Genomic DNA, 18,063 nt, shown 5'->3' on the forward strand with positions numbered 1-18,063 from the left:
AGAACATTTTCATTATTCCTAGAAAAACCGTGTATCTATTAGCACTTATTTCTCATTTTCCCTTACCCTGGGTTCTGACATCCACTAATCTTTTTTGTCTGTAAGGATTTGCCAGTTCTGGTCATTTCATATAACTGGGATCATACAGTATGTGATTTTCTGTGACTGGCTTCTTTCATTGTTTTTAAGGTTTTTCTGTGTTTTAGCATGCATCATTCATTTTTATAGATAAATACTTTTCCATTATATGTCTATGCCACATTTTGTTTATCCATTCCACAATTCATGGACACTTGTGTGGTTCCCATTTTTTAAACTATTATGAATAATGCTGCTATGAACATTTATGTACAAATTTTTGCATGGACATACGATTTCAATTCTCTTGGTACATATTTAGGAATAGAATTGTTGCGTCATATGGTAACTGCTTTTGGAGAAAATGTCAATATGTTTTTCAAAGTATTTGTACCATTTTTACTTTCCCTTCAGCAATGTCTGAGGGTTTGTCACCACTTGCTGTTTGTCTTTTTAATCATATTTATCCTAATTGGTGTGAAGTGATGTCAAGCTTATTATTTTTTATGAGGAATTATAACAATTTTTACATCTTGCTTTTTAGGTGCCGTATTGCTTTGTAGTGTACAAGGACTAGCAGTTAATGTTGATCCAGTCTTATACACCTGGCTCATTTATCAGCCTCAGAAACGAACCAGTAGGCATATGCAGCAGGTGAGAAATTTTTATAATTTTCTCAATGAATAAATTTTTTTCTATCATTTATTAGAGTTATATATTTCTTCTATTGATTTCATTTATGGACGTGGCATAATTCTTTTGTCTCCCATTCTCCCCCTTTTAAGCATTTCTATTCTTGAAAGTAGAGTTTCATTGACAATTAAGGTGTTTTCTTTTACAATTGCTTATAAAGCAGATACATGACAGAGGCTACTTTAGGTAGGTCATCCTATTTTACTGTCCTGTTTTTCCTCATAGTGCCTACAGGTTTGTTCTCAGAGTGTTAGATACATAAGCATTTCTTAGTAAGTGTTAGTTTTCATTTTGTTATTTTGACATTTCTTTATTCAACCCACATGCATTGGGCACCTAACTCTGGGATTAGGATAGTTGGTACAAAATAGTAGGAATATGTGTTTGTTTAAAAGGGCATAAATTAAAAAGTAAATAGTAGCTAACTGTGGTTTCTAGAATACTTAAATGTAATTTTCCATGTCATGATACTTAAGTGTAATTCTGACAGATGGGTTTTATTCCCATTTTATAGATGAAGAAATTGATGCTTATTTAGATTTTCTTACCTATTGTCACAAATTCAGTAAATGACAGAACTTAGAATTTAAGACCAAATTTATGCTATATTGAATTGCATTTCCCATTGACTTAGTCATAGTTTTGTAATATTCTACTTGGAATACCTTTGTATCTTTTTTTCTGAAGTAACTTAAACCTAGTTTGTAGGAGAATAATGTACATTTTTAGAATTACATTAGAATATAAAAATTAACTAAAAAGTACAACTTATGTGTATCAAGGAGCATCTTTTAAATGTTTTTCTTCACTTTGTTCTAATTTCACTTGAAACTTTTGCCTCTCTCCCCCATGCCATTCTTTCTTTTTTCTAAGAGTTCCAGACTGTGAGACAATATACTAGATACTGGGGCTAAGAAATAAAAGTCATGGTTGAAAATATCCCTCTCTCTAGAGTTTTTATAGTTTATTTGAAAATATTATTTTTTTTAAATTTTATTTTATTGTTTAAAGTATTACAAATAGTAGTACATATGTCTCCTTTTTTGCCCCATTGATCTTCCCCCGGCTTCCCCTACCTTCCGGCACATGCCCTCAGCCCCCCATCCCCACCCCTAGTGTCTTGCATCCATTGGTTATGCTTATATGCATGCATACAAGTCCTTTGGTTGATCTCTTACACACCCCCCCCCAACACTCCCCAGCCTTTCCGCTATAGTTTGACAGTCTGTTCTATGCTTCTTTGCCTCTGTATCTATTTTTGTTCATCATTTTATAATGTTTTTTATATTCCATTACTCTGAATTCTTTCTCTGTCATGTTGCACGTCTCCATTTCACTTATTTCCCTTCTTGACGCTTCCTCTTTTCTTTCCTCTGGGGATTATTTCGTTGTCTCCTCATTCTAACTATCACCAGGAGGTCTAAACACCAAGTTGTGGGGGCCTGAGCCATGTGCATTTGGAGCGTTGCGCCATCTGACTGTAACTGAAGAGCTCTGACACTGAGACGTGTGGCTGCCATGGGAGTCTTGAGAATCAGAGTAACCAGCGCTCAGTGTGGCCTCGTGCTTGCACCTAGAATCACCTCGCATGCACCACGCTGAAAACAAGTCCCTGCGGGCGTACGCTGAAAATCAGAGTCCCGTAGCATGGGCCAGGAGTCAGAGACCTTGTGTGCATGTGCTGAGAATCGAGTATCGGAGTCTCTGTTGCTTGGTACAGCCTCGTGCAGTGAATCAGGGTCCCTGTGTGCATGTACGCTGAGAATTGGAGTCACAGGCGCTCAGTTGCATGCACTGAGAATTAGGGTACTTGAGAAACAGAGTCCCCACGTGTGCGCACTGAGAGTCAAGTCACTGGTGCTCAGAGTCAAGTCACTGGTGCTCAGTTATTACATAACTCGCGCAGAGAATCAGGGTGCCCAGTCTGCTTGGGGGGCCGGGTTGCACAGCCGCCCTGTGTTGGCGGGAGGTCCACTCCTGTGCCACAGGAAACAGACTCCCATGTGTGCATGCCCAGAGTCAAAGTTAAGTCGCACAGCTGCCCTGTGCTGGCAGGAAGCCTGCTTGCTCAGAGTGGGAGCAGGTCCTATGCCACAGCAGAGGGCCGGCGGGGAGGGGGATGGGCTCCATGACTCACAGTAATCTGCGGCGGAGTGTCAGGAGTCTTGGTGTCCGTGGGTCTGCTGGTCTTTGTCCCAGTGGTTGTAGGGTTCCAGCTTGCGTCAGAGACCAGATTGGGTGGTGATGAGGCTAGGGTCCTAGTCGCAAGCCAGATGTTCTTCAAGATGGCTGAAAATATTATTAAAAATAGTAATGCCATTCTCAGTAAGTGCTATGTTTTATGTATGAACAGGATTATATGAATACACAGAAAAAGAGGAATAGTTCTCACCAGCAGGTGAGGGTTTAAAAAGGAGGAATTGACAATTGAACTTAGCATCATAGGAGTAAGCCAAAAAGGAAAGGTTGTTTTGGGGCAACCTGTTTGAGCAGAAGATGCAGTGTTTCCAGACTAGAGCCAAGTCTTCTTATAAAGACCGGTAGAAATTGGAAACCAATTCATAAAATATTTTACTGATATAGCTAAGGTTTTGAGACTATCCTACAGAGGAAAGAGGAAATATAGGAAACTGATGTAGACACATTTGAATTTTAGGAAATTTGGGTGATGTAGACTATGGGTGATAGAGAAGTAAGCGTAATATCAGTGACCATTCAAAAACAATTTAGTTCTAAATTCTTTCTTTTCTTATTGAGTTATAGTAATTGACATAACATATCAATATCAGCTGTACAACATAATAATATATTTGTATATATTGTGAAAAGATCACCATAAGTTTAGTTAACATCCATCACCAATATAATTACACATTTTTTCCTTATAATAAGAACTTTTAAGATTTACCCTCTTAGCAACTTTCAAATATATACAGTACAGTATTATTAACTATAGTCATCATTATACATTGCATCCCGTGACTCATTTATAACTGAAAGTTTATAGCTTTTGAACCCATTTACCCATTTTGCCCCCCATTCCCTTGCCAACCTCTGGCACCCACGCATCTGTTCTCTGAGTTTGGGTGTTTTGTTTGTTTTATTTTTTTTTGCGGGGCGGCGGGGGAGGGGTGGTTGTCTTATTTTGTTTAGATTCCATATATTCTCTGTGTGACTAATTTTACTTAGGATAATGCCCCAAAGTCCATACATGTTGTTGCAAATGGCAAGATTTCCTTCTTTTCTGGCTGAATAATATTCCACTGTATTGTAAATTTTTCATTGGTTATTTTATAAAGGATGCAGTTATCATCGTACACCATAGCTATTCCTGAAGGACAAGTAGTGTTTTAGCAGCTCAAGTAAATTAGACACTCATTTCATTGATACCAAGTTCCTACAAAGATTCTGACTTTTATTTTTACTACATAACTATTTTAAAATTAAATATAAATGTATGTTTTTTCTAAGTTCAAAAATAATAGTTTTACTTAAAAGATAACTAACAGACCTGGTTGGGTTGACTTAGTTGGTTGGAACATTGTCCCATACACTAAAAGATTGGGGGTTCAATCTCTGGTTGGGGCATGTGCGGGAGGCAACTGATGAATTTTTTCCCTTCTCTCTCTCTCTCTCTCTCTCTCTCTCTCTCTCTCTCTCTCTCCCTCTTTCATCCCCCCCTCCTATCTCTGTCTCTCTTAAAAAAAACAACAAAAAAACCCCCAAAAACTAACAAATACCCATAATCCTATTCATCCAGAGTAATAAGTAACATTGAGGTAAATATGTTCATAGCTAAATCTTTGCATTTTTCTTTAATTATTCACTTAGAATATATTTTTATAAATATAATTAGTAGCTCCTGGCATGTAGTTTAGTATATTTTAAGGCCCTTGTTATATTGCCAATTTGATTTCAGAATTTTATGTAGTTTACAAACATTTTCATTCGCACTTTATTGTATTACTATTTTACTATAATTTAGTATATCTCAAAAACATACATTTTAAAATGCTTTTAATCTACTATTTTAATCTTACATTTTCTTTGAAATGGATAATTATGAGAAAAATATAGTTGAGTCCTATGACCGTATCACCCTATTTCAATAATTATCAATTCATGAATAATCATCTTTAATTTAAAAATCTGTTAGTTGAGAAAAACACCAATATTCAGTAGTGGTGAAAAGGTAGAAAATGGAGGAACTCAGATACTATTGTTATGAGTAAAAATTCATAAACTTGGCATTATCTAATAAAACTGAAAATGAGCATACCCTGTGATGCCACATCCCACTTTTTGATACAACTGTGCTCTTACAGTCTTATTTATATGAGCCTAAGGAGTCATGTATAAGTTTGTTGTTGCAATAGTATAAAATTGAAGACCACCCAATTGATGATATCCAGTGAAGTAGATAAATAAAGCATGGCATAGTCACATGATATAATACTTAATTGCTAAAAATTGTACAATAGGTCTTAATATGGATGTCTTTAAATTTTATTTAATGCAAATAATTAGTTTTCCAAGGACATATGCAATATGACAGTATGTGTTTATATTTTTCCAAAACTACCCTATAAATAAATTAAATAAATAAATAAATAAATAAATAAATAAATGGTTTTTAGTAATTAATTTGAGGGATTATGTCAATGTCATAATAATGTTTGATTCTGGAAGGAATGGGCAATTGGTTTGCAGTGAGAGGAGATTTTAGCTTTATTTTAGTATTTTCTCTCCTTTTTTTTTAAAGAAGCCAGTATAAAGTGTTAATAGCCAGTAATTACTGGTTATATTGAGAATATGGATGTTATTTTATTCTTCGTTATTTCCTGTGTTTTTACATTTACTAAATTAACAATAAAGTAGGGACATTTTATAGGAAGAGTGATGAAAGGCTTTAAGTCTTTTGGGATTATGGGGTATTGATGGGGCAAGAATAGGACAAATCTGAGACTAGAGTTCAGCTGACATTTGAGGAAATATTTAGTACCAGAAGGTAGAAGAAGTAAGCAGAGAATGGGAGATGGCTACAAATAAATACTGCTTATTTTGTTATTTTTGACAGGGGTAGCCATATTTCCAGAAAAGTGGAGGGAATCACATATCTTATTCTTTATACAGTATCTCTTCATGTCTGATGTGTAAGCACTATATTAGCAATCATTCAGCAGATGTTTATGGAGGGTCTGTTGGATGTCATTGTAGGTATTTGGAATATTGGTGTGTAGAAGACTTTTAAGAGCCGAAGTTTTTTGTTTGGCCTTTTATTGTTTTTTACCTATGTGAAAATGCACCCAGAGTGTCAGCCAATGAAAGAAAGATTTTTGTTTGTTGGTTGAGTAGTGCCAATACTATGGCTTTCATTAATCTCATCTTTTACCTGTTATGCTTGAATTCAGTATCACACTATGCAGCATATAATTTTCTCTAATTATTTATTATATACTAGAGGCCTGGTGCACGGATTCATGCACCGTTGAGGTCCCTCAGCCTGACCTGCACCCTCTCGCAATCGGGGACCCCTTGGGGGATGTCAGACTGCTGGTTTCGGCCTGATCCCCACAGGCCAGGCCAAGGGACCCCACTGGTGCACGAGTCTGTGTACCACGCCTCTAGTATGCATGTAAGATCTTTGGTTAATCTCTCCCTGCCCTCCCCCCTCCCCTCTTCCCTCTGAGATTCATCAGTCTGTTCCATGTTTCCATGCCTGTGCGTTGAGCGTCTGCCCCCTGGTGGTTAGTGCATGTCATAGCTACCAGTCAAACTGTCGAAAGGTTGACTGGTCATTCAGTCACTTAGGCTTTTATATATATATAGATTGATTTTGATTGTGAATTTGATTGTAAGAATTCTTGGTTATATTCCAGGATTGCAAATAATGGCCAAGAAATTCAAAGGATCATGGAATTATTAAATGTTAGAGCTTAAAAGGGTTTTCCAGTAGTCTTCTCGACCCCCTTATTTTATAGATAAGAGAATCTAACAAAACTTACATTATGCTGAGCATTTCTCATCTAGGTCTTAAATAGTATTTCCTTTTTATATTTGTATAAATATCATTTTGACTAAATGTGTAATATAACAGCAGGTACTCTACATTGTGATGCTTCTCACAATAGAGTTAATATTTTTATTTTCTCATTATTAACTTTCTTGTCCTTTTACTCAGACTAAGTAACAACTTGTAAAATAATTTGCTTTTCCCTCTAGCTAATAACTTTTTAAAAAAATATATTTTTATTGATTTCAGAGAGGAAGGAAGATGGAGAGAGAGATAGAAGTATCAATGATGAGAGAGAATCATTGATCGGCTGCCTCCTGCACACCCCACACTGGTGATCAAGCCCACAACCCGGGCATGTGCCCTTGACCGGAATTGAACCTGGGACCTTTCAGTCCGCAGTCCGACGCTCTATCCATTGAGCCAAACTGGCCAGGGCTCTTGCTCATAACTTGATTGATTATATTATACTAGAGGCCTGGTGCACGAATTCGTGCAACAGTGGGGTCCCTCAGTCTGGCCTGCGGGATTGAGCCAAAACCGGCTCTCTGACATCCCCTGGATTGTGAGAGGGCACAGGCCAGGCCGAGGGACCCCACCAGTGCATGATCGGGGCTGGGGAGGGACAGGGGAGGTTGGCTAGCTGGGGAGGGACCACAGGAGAGCTCCAAGGTGTGTCCAGCCTATCTCGCTCAGTCCCCATCGGCCAGACCCCAGCAGCAAGCCAAGCTACTGGTTGAAGCATCTGCCCCCTGGTGGTCAATGCATGTCATAGCGAGCGGTTGAGCGGCCTTAGCATATCATTAGCATATTACACTTTGATTGGTTGAACAGCTGACCGGTCGACTGGACACTTAGCATATTGGGCTTTTATTATATAAGATAGTTCTGTAACATACCTATGTTGTCATTGAAATTTTTATTCATATTCTAGATAATATTAAGTCCTATGAGTTGGGTCTGTAGAAGGGTGGTTGTTGTGGTGTTGAGGGTAATGTTAGACTCCACAGCTACCTGGCTGGCCCCCTCCAGATTCACCGTTTGATGCAGCTGTATTACAGTTATCATCTGTTGTTTCCCAAGCTGCAATTTCCTTCTCAGTTTGTGGCTAAAACCCAATATTTGATTGTTGTTTTCCACCCAGTTCGACATCGATCTTTGATCCTGCAGCAAACATAAAAATACCTATGCTTTTTTTTTTGCCAAAAATCTGACAAGATTGTATTGGGCGTCATCTATGGTAACATCAGACTTTATTTCAGTGAATAAAGATGAAACAGCTGCTTTATTGTTCAGCTCAGCACTCATGCATTCAATATAGGATCATAATGTTTTCCAGCTTTCTATAACCGTAGATATTTTTCTATGCTTTCTAAATATGCTGTGGATATCACATTGTCAGACTAAATAGACTTTCAGCAATTCTCAGAAAATACTGGATTGTCCATCTTAAAATTTACCTAGTCAGTTTATAGAAGTATGTCTCTAAAATATCATTTTTAAGAATAACCTTTAATTTTCTACTAACATTAATTTTCTTTTATTTTTATAATTATTGAATTTATTGGGGTGACCTAACATTAATTTTCAAAGCTACTTTTAGTTTTGAATTGCTCTTACTATGTTATCTTTATACTTTTTACTAAAATTTACAATTATTTTCAAGATTTCACACAGGATTGTAATTTATAATTTTTAAAAATATATGTTTTATTGTTTTCAGAGAGGAAGGGAGAGGGAGAGAGAGAGAAAGAAACATAATGATGAGCAAAAATTATTGATTGGCTGCCTCCTGCACGCCCCTCATTGGGGATCGAGCAGCAACCCAGACATGTGCCCTGACCAAGAATTGAACTGTGACCTCCTGGTTCATGGATTGATGCTCAACCACTGAGTCACACCGGCTGGGCATAATTTACAATATCATTCAGAGTGTGTGTGTTGCGGGGCGGGGATGGGGAGAGACATGAAGAGAGAGGGTGACAGAAATTGGTTGTTGGATTGACTAATTGACTTAAAGTATAACTCAGCCCAAGTTGTAAAGGCCTTTTCTCAGTAATGCCTTGTTAAACTTTCACTGCTTATGAATTAGTACGTAATTGTAATTCAGTTTTTCATTTGACTCTCTCCAGCAGCCTGTGATTGCTGTTCCTCTTGTTATGCCAATTAGCAGAAGGAAAGAGGATGAGGCATCTGTTGGAAGTGCGCCCTTTGCAAAGCAGCAGTCATATCAGGCCTCTGAGTATGCCAGCAGCCCTATAAAAACAAAAACAGTAACAGGTATGTGTCAAGAATTCTAAAGGTTCTGTGATCTTACCCAGTCTCTAAAGTAGCAAATTATCAAATTATCTGGGCCACCGTTTCATGAATGTTGACCATAGAGACATGAGACACCTGGGCTGGAGACAAAGGACTTTATTTTTTACAGCATTAGCAGTAACCAGAATGTTAGCATTTTCTTGTGTCCCTCTCCTAAGCCCATTTTCCACAGTTGGAATACCTATATACATTTCAGGAGAAAAGCCCTCAATTGAGGGAATCTAATGTGTAGAAAAGCATGCCTGTTGTTTTTTTTCTAGAAGGAAGCACTATATGTACCTTGCAAGACTGTAAGTAAACTTGTCCAGTGTTCAGAAAGAGGATATTTCTGTCTTCTGAGACTGCATGCTGTTCAAATATCTTTGAAAACACTATTGGGGTCAAAGGCACTCACTCTCTCTAATTTTGAGACATGCGAAAAACACAAGAGACCCTGTAGAATTGTCTCCCAAAAGTATGTTCCTTCTTAATGTTAATTCTTGCAAATGACAGTGCATCTCAATCTTCTTTCCTCCCTCTTCTCTTACTTGTTGAGCTACACTGTCCATGCAAATATAAAACATAAATTTTCTTCCATAAAACATTTTCTTTTATATTTCCTTTATTGTGAAACAAACAAACAAACCCCACAGTACTTTGATTTAATTTTAATTGGTGCTTTTATCTTTAACTTCTAATGTTTGTGATGATGGGCCATTCTCTCTTCAGGTGATTTTTTTCTTAGATATTCTATTCAGCTTTATTTCATACTAGAGGCCCAGTGCACGAAAATTCATGTGCACTTGGGGGGGGGGGGTGTCCCTCAGCCTGGCCTGTGCCCTCTCGCAGTCCAGGACCCCTCGGGGTGTGTCCACCTGCCGGCATAGGCCTGCTGGCAGTCAGACATCCCTCTCACAGCCCGGGAGCCCTTGGGGAGCGGGCCTAAGCCACAGTCGGACATCCTTAGTGCTGCTGAGGAGGCAGGAGAGGCTCCTGCTGCTGCTGCTGTGCTCCCAGCCTTCAGCACGGCTTGTGACTGAGCAGGCCTCCCCTTGTGGGAGCACACTGACCACCAGGGGGCAGCTCCTGCATTGAGCGTCTGCCTCTTGGTGGTCAGTGCGCATCATAGCAACCAGTCATTCCGCCATTAGGGTCAATTTGCATATTATCTTTTTATTATATAGGATAACTCATATTGCCAATCGTATTGAAAAAAGTTTTATATTTTCAGTAAATCAAAACCCACTATTAAATGTCTGTAATGGGCAAGACTTGTAAATGACATTGAGGGTAGACATATTACTAAGACATAATGTCTGCCTTTGAGAAATTTAAAATATGATTGTGTACATAAGGAAGTTCAAACGATCATTTGTGGTTTAGAGGAGAAGTTAGTATTTTCTTAATATTTGACAGCAACAATAAATATGCTAATATATATTTTGGCGGAGTTTTATAAATATCTATTATTATTCTGTGCTCCATTACTTTCCTAAAATATGATGTTATGTTTATTTTACAGAATTTTTGTTTTTTCACCTCTCAGTATCCACAAGCTTTTACTCCGTTGAGATTTACTTTATCAATTGATAAAAATGCCGATGCTTATTTTTTTGTATCATTGGAAGATTATCTGTAACTTGCATTAAGTTTTTAATATAGAATTACATTTTTTTTTCCTTTAGTTACCATCTCTTTAACTGGTATTTACATAAAAGCCTATAAATATCACCAGTAAATAAAATAAATGTCCACTAAGTGTCAATTGATAAAAATAAATTTAATCCTATATACATATTAATCACATATTTTGGCCTCCTGTTTTACTATTTAGTCCAGTTCTTTTAAAATTTTTAATTTTTTAGAATTGATTTTAGATAGAAGAAGAGTAGGGAGGGAAACAGAGAGGGAGGGAGGGAGGGAGAGAGAGAGAGAGAGAGAGAGAGAGAGAGAGAGAGAGAGAGAGAGAGAGAGAAACATCTATGATGTGAAAGAGAAACATTAATTGGTTCTTTCTTTACATGCCCTGATTGGGAATTGAATCCATAGCATGGGTATGTGCCCTGACTGGGAATCGAACCTGCAACCTTTTGGAGTACTGAACCATGCTCCCATGCTTCAACTAGCTGATCATATTTAATAATTGATATCAAGTAATTGTTAAGGATGGGTAAAGGTGACAGAAAATTCTTATTTAAATGAAATTATATGACATAGAACTATATAGAAATATCATAGATTTTAGAAAAATGTGCATTTGCTATGCATGGAGAAGTTTTATATCTAAATTTACATCAGTTACATATGAATTCACAAATGAATCAGTTAATATACAAGATGTATTTTGCTTTCGTATACTTATTAATTTTTATAGGAAATTAATATTAATTTTATATTGAGTAAAGTGATAAACCAAAAAACATAGCTTTTTATCATTATTATTACTTTATAGAATATGAGGATGTATATAAACAACATGTTCTTTATTTCAAATTATAAGAACTGTGGTTCTTTGCTTTTGAGTTGTGGTATTTGCTTTTTCTGTCTGTAGTGTTCCCTTATCTCTAGAACACTTAAGTTAGATAATCTGGTAGGCAGTCTCTTTATAGGTAAGGATGTTAGTACTTCACCAAATATCGATTCTTACCCAAGCTAGCTTAACAATTAACAGCTGTCAAACTAATCCCCTGTGCTTGCCTTGTTTTGGCACTGTGAGCATTTTCAGGAGGTGAGACGCCCTGGTGAAAGAACATTTATTCTTTACGACGTACATGTCTCCCCCCTTGGATGCCCCTGTTTGTACTTCCCTGGGAGCCTTGCTGGTAGTGCTCTCCCTTTCCTTGAGAATGCTCCTTGCCAACCATAAGCTCTCAGTAGAATTAAGCTTCAAAACGTTTTGTTTTCCTTTTAGTTAGGGTCTACAGTTCCTGTTTGGTTTTAAATTAAAAATGTTTTATAAGTCCTTTGAATGTTTACCCACTTCTAAATGTAGTTATCATTGTTTTTATTATTGTTTACATTGCACCATGAGCTGTAATGAATTTGGTAAGGTATTCAGAGCCTTTTGCACCTCTTTTTTGTTGCTTTTGTTCTCTTTTTCCATCTTTACCTTTTTAAGTGTACAGTTCAGTAGTGTTAAGTATATTCACATTGTTCTGAAATACACATTTTCATTTTTAAACGGAACTTTGCAATGGAGAAATGTTAGTATTAATTTTTGCCTGAATTCTTACTAAATTTTTATTTTTATTTTTATAATATCAACCTAAAGTTCACTGTTGGTTTTAAGTTCATCCCCAACAACTTATGTAGTGTTTTTGGCACATGATGACGAAGGCTAGCTGATAAACACCAGGCTTGATTTTAGTTTTTAATTATTCAAGATGAAGCAGACATCTTCTTCCAGTCTCAATTAACCAGGGTAAAGCAGCTCGCTGCCCTGGAACATGTGACTGATGACTGGAATGTGTTGACAGCAGAACAGCACTGTTTTACTGATACAGGCACGCAGGCAGGCCAAGCCAGGATCAAGTCATGTTTCACATGAAGATAATATATTATTACAGAATTCCAAATTATCTTCCAGAGAATCCGTATACCCTTCAAAACAAGGAAACCCTAAAAGATAGGACATCTGTTTACCCTCTGTTTTGGAAACCTTATGAACATTAATTTGGGGCTCTTGACAAAAATGTCTGTAATGGAAATGAAAACTGTACAAAGCAGGATACTCCATAAATGATAGCTTTAAAAAAACACTATTCATTATCATCAAGTCCAAAGCTCTGCAAGTATACAGTTAATATAATAGAAGGCCTTTTAATTTGACTCATTAAATCTACCAAAATAATAAAGATGTGATCATTAATGATGTAAAGTTTAGGAGATAATGCCACAAATGGAAAGTAGGGAACTGAAACCTCTGACCATGATGGAGTAACAGGGATTCAGATTATGTTCTTGCTATAAATAACATATGGTCAAAGTATATGGGAGAAATAAAAGTTTGTGCACATTGGACAACAGGCAGTATAGGACTATGCTCCCTCACAGAAGGGAAATGAATGAGGTGAGGGTTAGGCTTGCCCTGGCTTTCTGATTGAAGGCACATTCCAGACAATTGAGCAGGGTGGGATATATCAGATTAAGTTCAGCTGTGTTGATGAATTGACGTTATGGGAAGCACAGGGATAGAAGTATAAGGAGGCAGAGATGACTGGAAATTGGGGGACAAAATTCCAGAGAGAGAAAGCTATTCAGTGAAAGAGTTCCAGAAAGCAGCAATAGAGTTCTTCTTGAGTATTCACGAATGAGTGAGATGTATAGGATGAGACGCCACAAGATTGGACATAGGATGACTAAGGAGCTGTGAACTGAATAGTTCTCAGAGCTCACACAGGGCTGGAAGGCATTCACATTCCTACTGTCCATAGTATACAATTCTTAGTAATCATTCAGAACATCGTAGAGAACCCAGAGCATCATGCCTTAGTAGTGGAGCTAACCTGTCCACAGAGTAAAGGCTACCCTAGACCCACCTTTAACAAGCATTACAAAAGGAACTAAAACAGTGAGTAGGTTAACTGCTGGCAGAATGAATCCCAGTGCTATTAAGAGGAATACAACAAGATACAGACAGGTAACAACTTAAAAATCACAATGTCAGCCGTTCAATTGAATATACAGAAGATGTATTATAGAATTTTACACCTGAAACCTATATTTTATTAACCAATGTCACTCCAATAAATTTAATAAAAAAGAAGAAAAAATTAAAAACAGAACAAGAAAATCCAAAAAACTATGAGATGCAAAGAAACAGGAAATTTTGACCAGGAGAAAAAATAACCAACAGAAATAAATTGAGACATGACATAGATGATGGAATTAGCAAGTATATTAAAACTTGCACATTAAAACAGATTTTAAAACTGTATTCAGGTATTTAAGAAAATATTAATACATTTTAGAGAGAAATGGAACATATAAAAAAGAACCAAGCCTATCTCTAGAGATGCAAAATCTGAAATGAGAGCCTCCCTGGGTGGAATTAGCAGTAGAGTAGACATTACAGAAGAAGTAGTCAATAAACTTGAAGACATAACCATAGAAGAAAGGAAGAAAAATGTACTGAGGTTTAGTGAACTGTGGGACATTAATTAATTAGGATAGTCAAGGAAGGCCTCATTGAAAGTCCATATTACCAGATGCTTGAAGAAGCTGAGGGAATGAGCCATGTGAGTATCTGAGGAACGATCATGTGGGAATGAATACACACACACACACACACACACATGAATAAGTTATCCCTTTCACTTTATAAGTAAGGAGATTGAGTCATAAAGAGGGAAAGATCCCTGGGCCCAGATCGAACCTGCAACCAAGGTATGTGCCCTTGACCAGGAATCCAACCCCCAACCCTTCTGCACAAGGGCTGATGATCTTACCACTGAGAGACTCTGTCCAGGGCTAGTCAGACTTTTTAAATGAAAGTTCAAGATTATAGTAGTCATTCTGTGATTATCATTTGCCTTCTCTCGTTCCTCACTGGTGGTTTATAACCAGCTCTAAAAATCAGGTTTATACAAATGCAGTCATCCACTATTTTACTTCTAATATCTAATATATAAGCAGCCAACTGTAGTGTGTCTTTTTTTTTTTTCAAGGAATTGTTCTAAAATTTCAGCCCAGTTCTATAGGATGAATATAGTGAAGAGTTTTGCATTAGTGCTACCGACATGGATATACTGGAAACTTCTAACCTCTGTGATGAGCGGGGAGGCCCTGCCTCTCTTTAATTGGGTGCCATTTTGATAAGATTCAAAGTTAAAACATAAATATTGGCATATATTTTTTGTTTGTTTTTTTATATGTTCTTAATTATATGTCAGAGTTATTGATGCTTCTAATAAAAAAATTACGATTTTTCAGATGTTAGTTTTTTTTGTCAGGCATATGGAAATACTATCTAATTTAGATCTCAAAGAGAAATATGAAAAATTCTGAAATTTCCAAAAGCACTTTGTTTATATTACAGATAGCAAAAGGTTTCAGACTATTTTTTTAAAAATCTTTCATTTGATAATGGACTTGAGTTATCAGGTAGAATTTTTCTAATTGCATTTTTTTCTGACTTCATTTCAAAATGTAGTATTTTTAAACTAAGCAAGAGTTCAAGAAATGTAGCTATAATATTTAAGATTGAGTTAAGTTTGGCTGAAAATGTTAGAAAACACTCAGTAACAGTAGTTTGAACAAGGTCGAATTTTATTTGTCTCTCATGTGAAAGCTTGGGTAGTACCCCAAGGTGTTAGAGCTCTTCGAGTTCAGGTACTTTCCTATTCCATTATGGGTGGCCTCAAATGCCAGACTTGCCTAATGGTTCACAGTGGATGCTTCAATGGTTTATCATATCTGCATTTCAGTGAGCAGTAATGAGAGAGGGGAACTCCCTATCTCTTTAAAAACTATACAGAAGTTGCACACTCTACTTTTGCTTATATACTCTCGGCCAGAGCCTAGTCACATGATTATATTTAGCTGCATGGAGGTGTCAGGCATGTAGTTTGTATTCTTTAAGGCGGTGTGCCTGGATGAATCGTGTGGGTTCTAGCTAAGAAAGAAAGGGAGAGTGAATGTTAGAGGTGATTTAGCAGTTTCTGCTACAATAACTTACATGTCACAAGCTGAGTTTGGGAAGAAAATGTGAAAATGAATATTTTCCTGTTAGTGGGGATATCAGAAGACAGAGCAGGTAAAAGTGTTCTCATGTCTGAGTTGTAGCTTGGATCTTACACAGTGAGAGGTACAGGTTTGGTAGTCATCCACATGAATCATAGTCAAAGCCACAGACCCCTCAGGGAGACATACACAGCAAGGTGAGAAGAAAGCTCAATACAAAGCCTGAGCAACTTTCTCGTTAAAGGGTCAGAAGAAGGAGCCAATGGAGGAGATTGAGAAACATCATTCTGAGAAGTAGACAACAAAGGTGTGTGTGTGTGTGTGTGTGTGTGTGTGTGTGTGTGTGTGTGTGTGTGAAAGAGAGAAGAGAATGAGAATAGAAAGGAGTGTCAAGCCCTGCCCGGGTGCTCAGTTGGTTGGAGCATTGTCCTGTACACCAGAAAGGTTGTGGGTTTGATTCCCAGTCAAGGCACACACCTAGGTTGGGAGTTTGATCCCCATCAGGGTGTGTACAGGAGGCAACCAATTGACATGTCTTTCTCTCTCTAAAAATCAATAAATTATATCCTTGGGTGAGGATTTAAAAAAAGTGTCAAGATGATGATGGTAGGTAACTGCATGATATACTTTAAGAGTCGTAAGAACCGCGTGGCTGAAAAATTCACTTGACCAAGGTCATTTAGCTCAAAAAGCTTTAGTTGTTAGGGAATGAATGGGAATTGGGTACATAGAGACAGCTTATATATATCACTCTTTCAGGAAATCTGTCTATACAGACACTTGGGTATGCCTATGGCTGTAGAGAGGTAAAGATCTGGAGAGAAGGAAAAATTGGAGATTCAGTGAATTTGGTGGTAATTTATACAGTGAGATCACAGGCAAAGCAGAATATAAACTAATGTAGGTTTTAACAATCAAGAGAATTGCCTTTTCCTCTGAGTCAGAGGTAAGAAGATAAGAATATATACTGTTACCGGTCAATTTAGTTAATCTCCTCAAACAAATATCTATGCAGGATACCTATTGTTTTCCTTGCACTGTTTCAGAGAATGTAAAAGGCGAGGAAATGTGTGTTTTGAATGTAAGCCCCTTGTTTTACACATGTAAGAAATATGCTCCTTCTAAGAAAATAAGACATTACACTATACCTTCTTTTAAAAAAACCGCAAACAACATGGCTAGTGTGGCTCAGCGGTTGAGCATTGACCTATGAACCAGGAGGTCAGGGTTTGATTCTCGGTCAGGGCATATGCTTGGGTTGCGGGCTCAATCCCCAGTGGGGGGCGTGCAGGAGGCAGCCAATCAATGATTCTTTCTCATCATTGATGTTTCTGTCTCTCTCTCCCTCTCCTTTCCTCTCTGAAATCAATAAAACACTTAAACAAACAAACAAACAAACAAACACAGTTTGATATGTTACTTAAGTTTGAAAGTCCTTTAAGTCTTTAAGAAATCATTCTATCCACAGGAAGTAGTATAGTACTAGGATGGCTTCAAGTAGGGAGATTTTCAATTTTTGCTATTAATAATTGCTCCTGAATGCACAGATGTATTTTGGATTTCTAATTTTTAAGAATTGTGGATTAGAAATAAAATGGGTCACACCAAAATAGTTATTCATCTAAAAGTGCTTAATCCGTTCTTCATTTGGTTAAGCTTGAATGTTGAACAAGTACATTCTTAAATACAATGTGGAATTAGTATTAATGTACAAGAGATATATTTCTGTGAATTTTTGTATAAGTTTCTCACTTTAATCAGATAGTTTAGCATAAAATTCCATTTCTATATAATTAGGTATTTAATTTTATTTTAAAATATTAAATTAAGAGAGTAGACACTAATGCATAATATACAATTGATTTTATTCTGTGAGGGATAAAATGTGTTTTAAATAATATTTCTTTCTTTGAATAGAAGAAGGTTTAAAATGAAATGAAGTACATCTAAATAAAACAACTTGAAAATATCATTCAGCAAGTAATCAGAGTACTTAATGAAAATATAGATTTATTAAATTGTTTTTCCCTTTTATACTTTGTAAGAAAATTTATTTTTATTTCTAATCCTAAAATTTATAGAAAAGTATAAGTTTTTTTTACATTATTCTGAGCAATGAACATAGTTTATAATCAGACAATTCTAAACTTAGTTTCCTAAAGTATTTCAACAGATGCCAGATAATTATGTGATATAACAGCCTTATTCTAGATGATTGTAGCCATAGGTGAGAGTTTAATACCTAGATTTTTGTTTGTGTTTCGTGAAACATTCCTTGGTCATTTGAATGATAATTTTTA

The 18,063-nt window shown here is 36.7% G+C and overlaps 1 protein-coding gene and 1 pseudogene across 4 annotated transcripts in view; one reads left to right on the forward strand and one right to left on the reverse strand.

The window, feature by feature from the left end:
• The window catches only part of LOC308236603 (protein FAM32A-like), a 64,346-nt pseudogene extending 64,221 nt beyond the window's left edge, over window positions 1–125 (reverse strand). The window contains exon 1 of the transcript in view: window positions 80–125. The product of the transcript in view is annotated as a protein FAM32A-like (transcript). The remainder of the gene's footprint in view (window positions 1–79) is intronic.
• The window catches only part of VPS13B (vacuolar protein sorting 13 homolog B), a 635,560-nt gene that overhangs the window by 231,066 nt on the left and 386,431 nt on the right, over window positions 1–18,063 (forward strand). For all 3 annotated transcript variants that reach the window (XR_013959339.1, XM_080646974.1, XM_080646975.1), the window contains exons 20-21: window positions 623–732; window positions 8,917–9,064. Coding sequence is in view for 2 of the 3 variants with exons in the window: in XM_080646974.1 (XP_080503100.1) it covers window positions 623–732; window positions 8,917–9,064 (258 nt within the window). In the remaining variant the exon portion in view is untranslated. The remainder of the gene's footprint in view (window positions 1–622; window positions 733–8,916; window positions 9,065–18,063) is intronic.

This window comes from Plecotus auritus, assembly GCF_963455305.1.
Source record: "Plecotus auritus genome assembly, chromosome: 11".
Classification (NCBI taxonomy): domain Eukaryota; kingdom Metazoa; phylum Chordata; class Mammalia; order Chiroptera; family Vespertilionidae; genus Plecotus; species Plecotus auritus.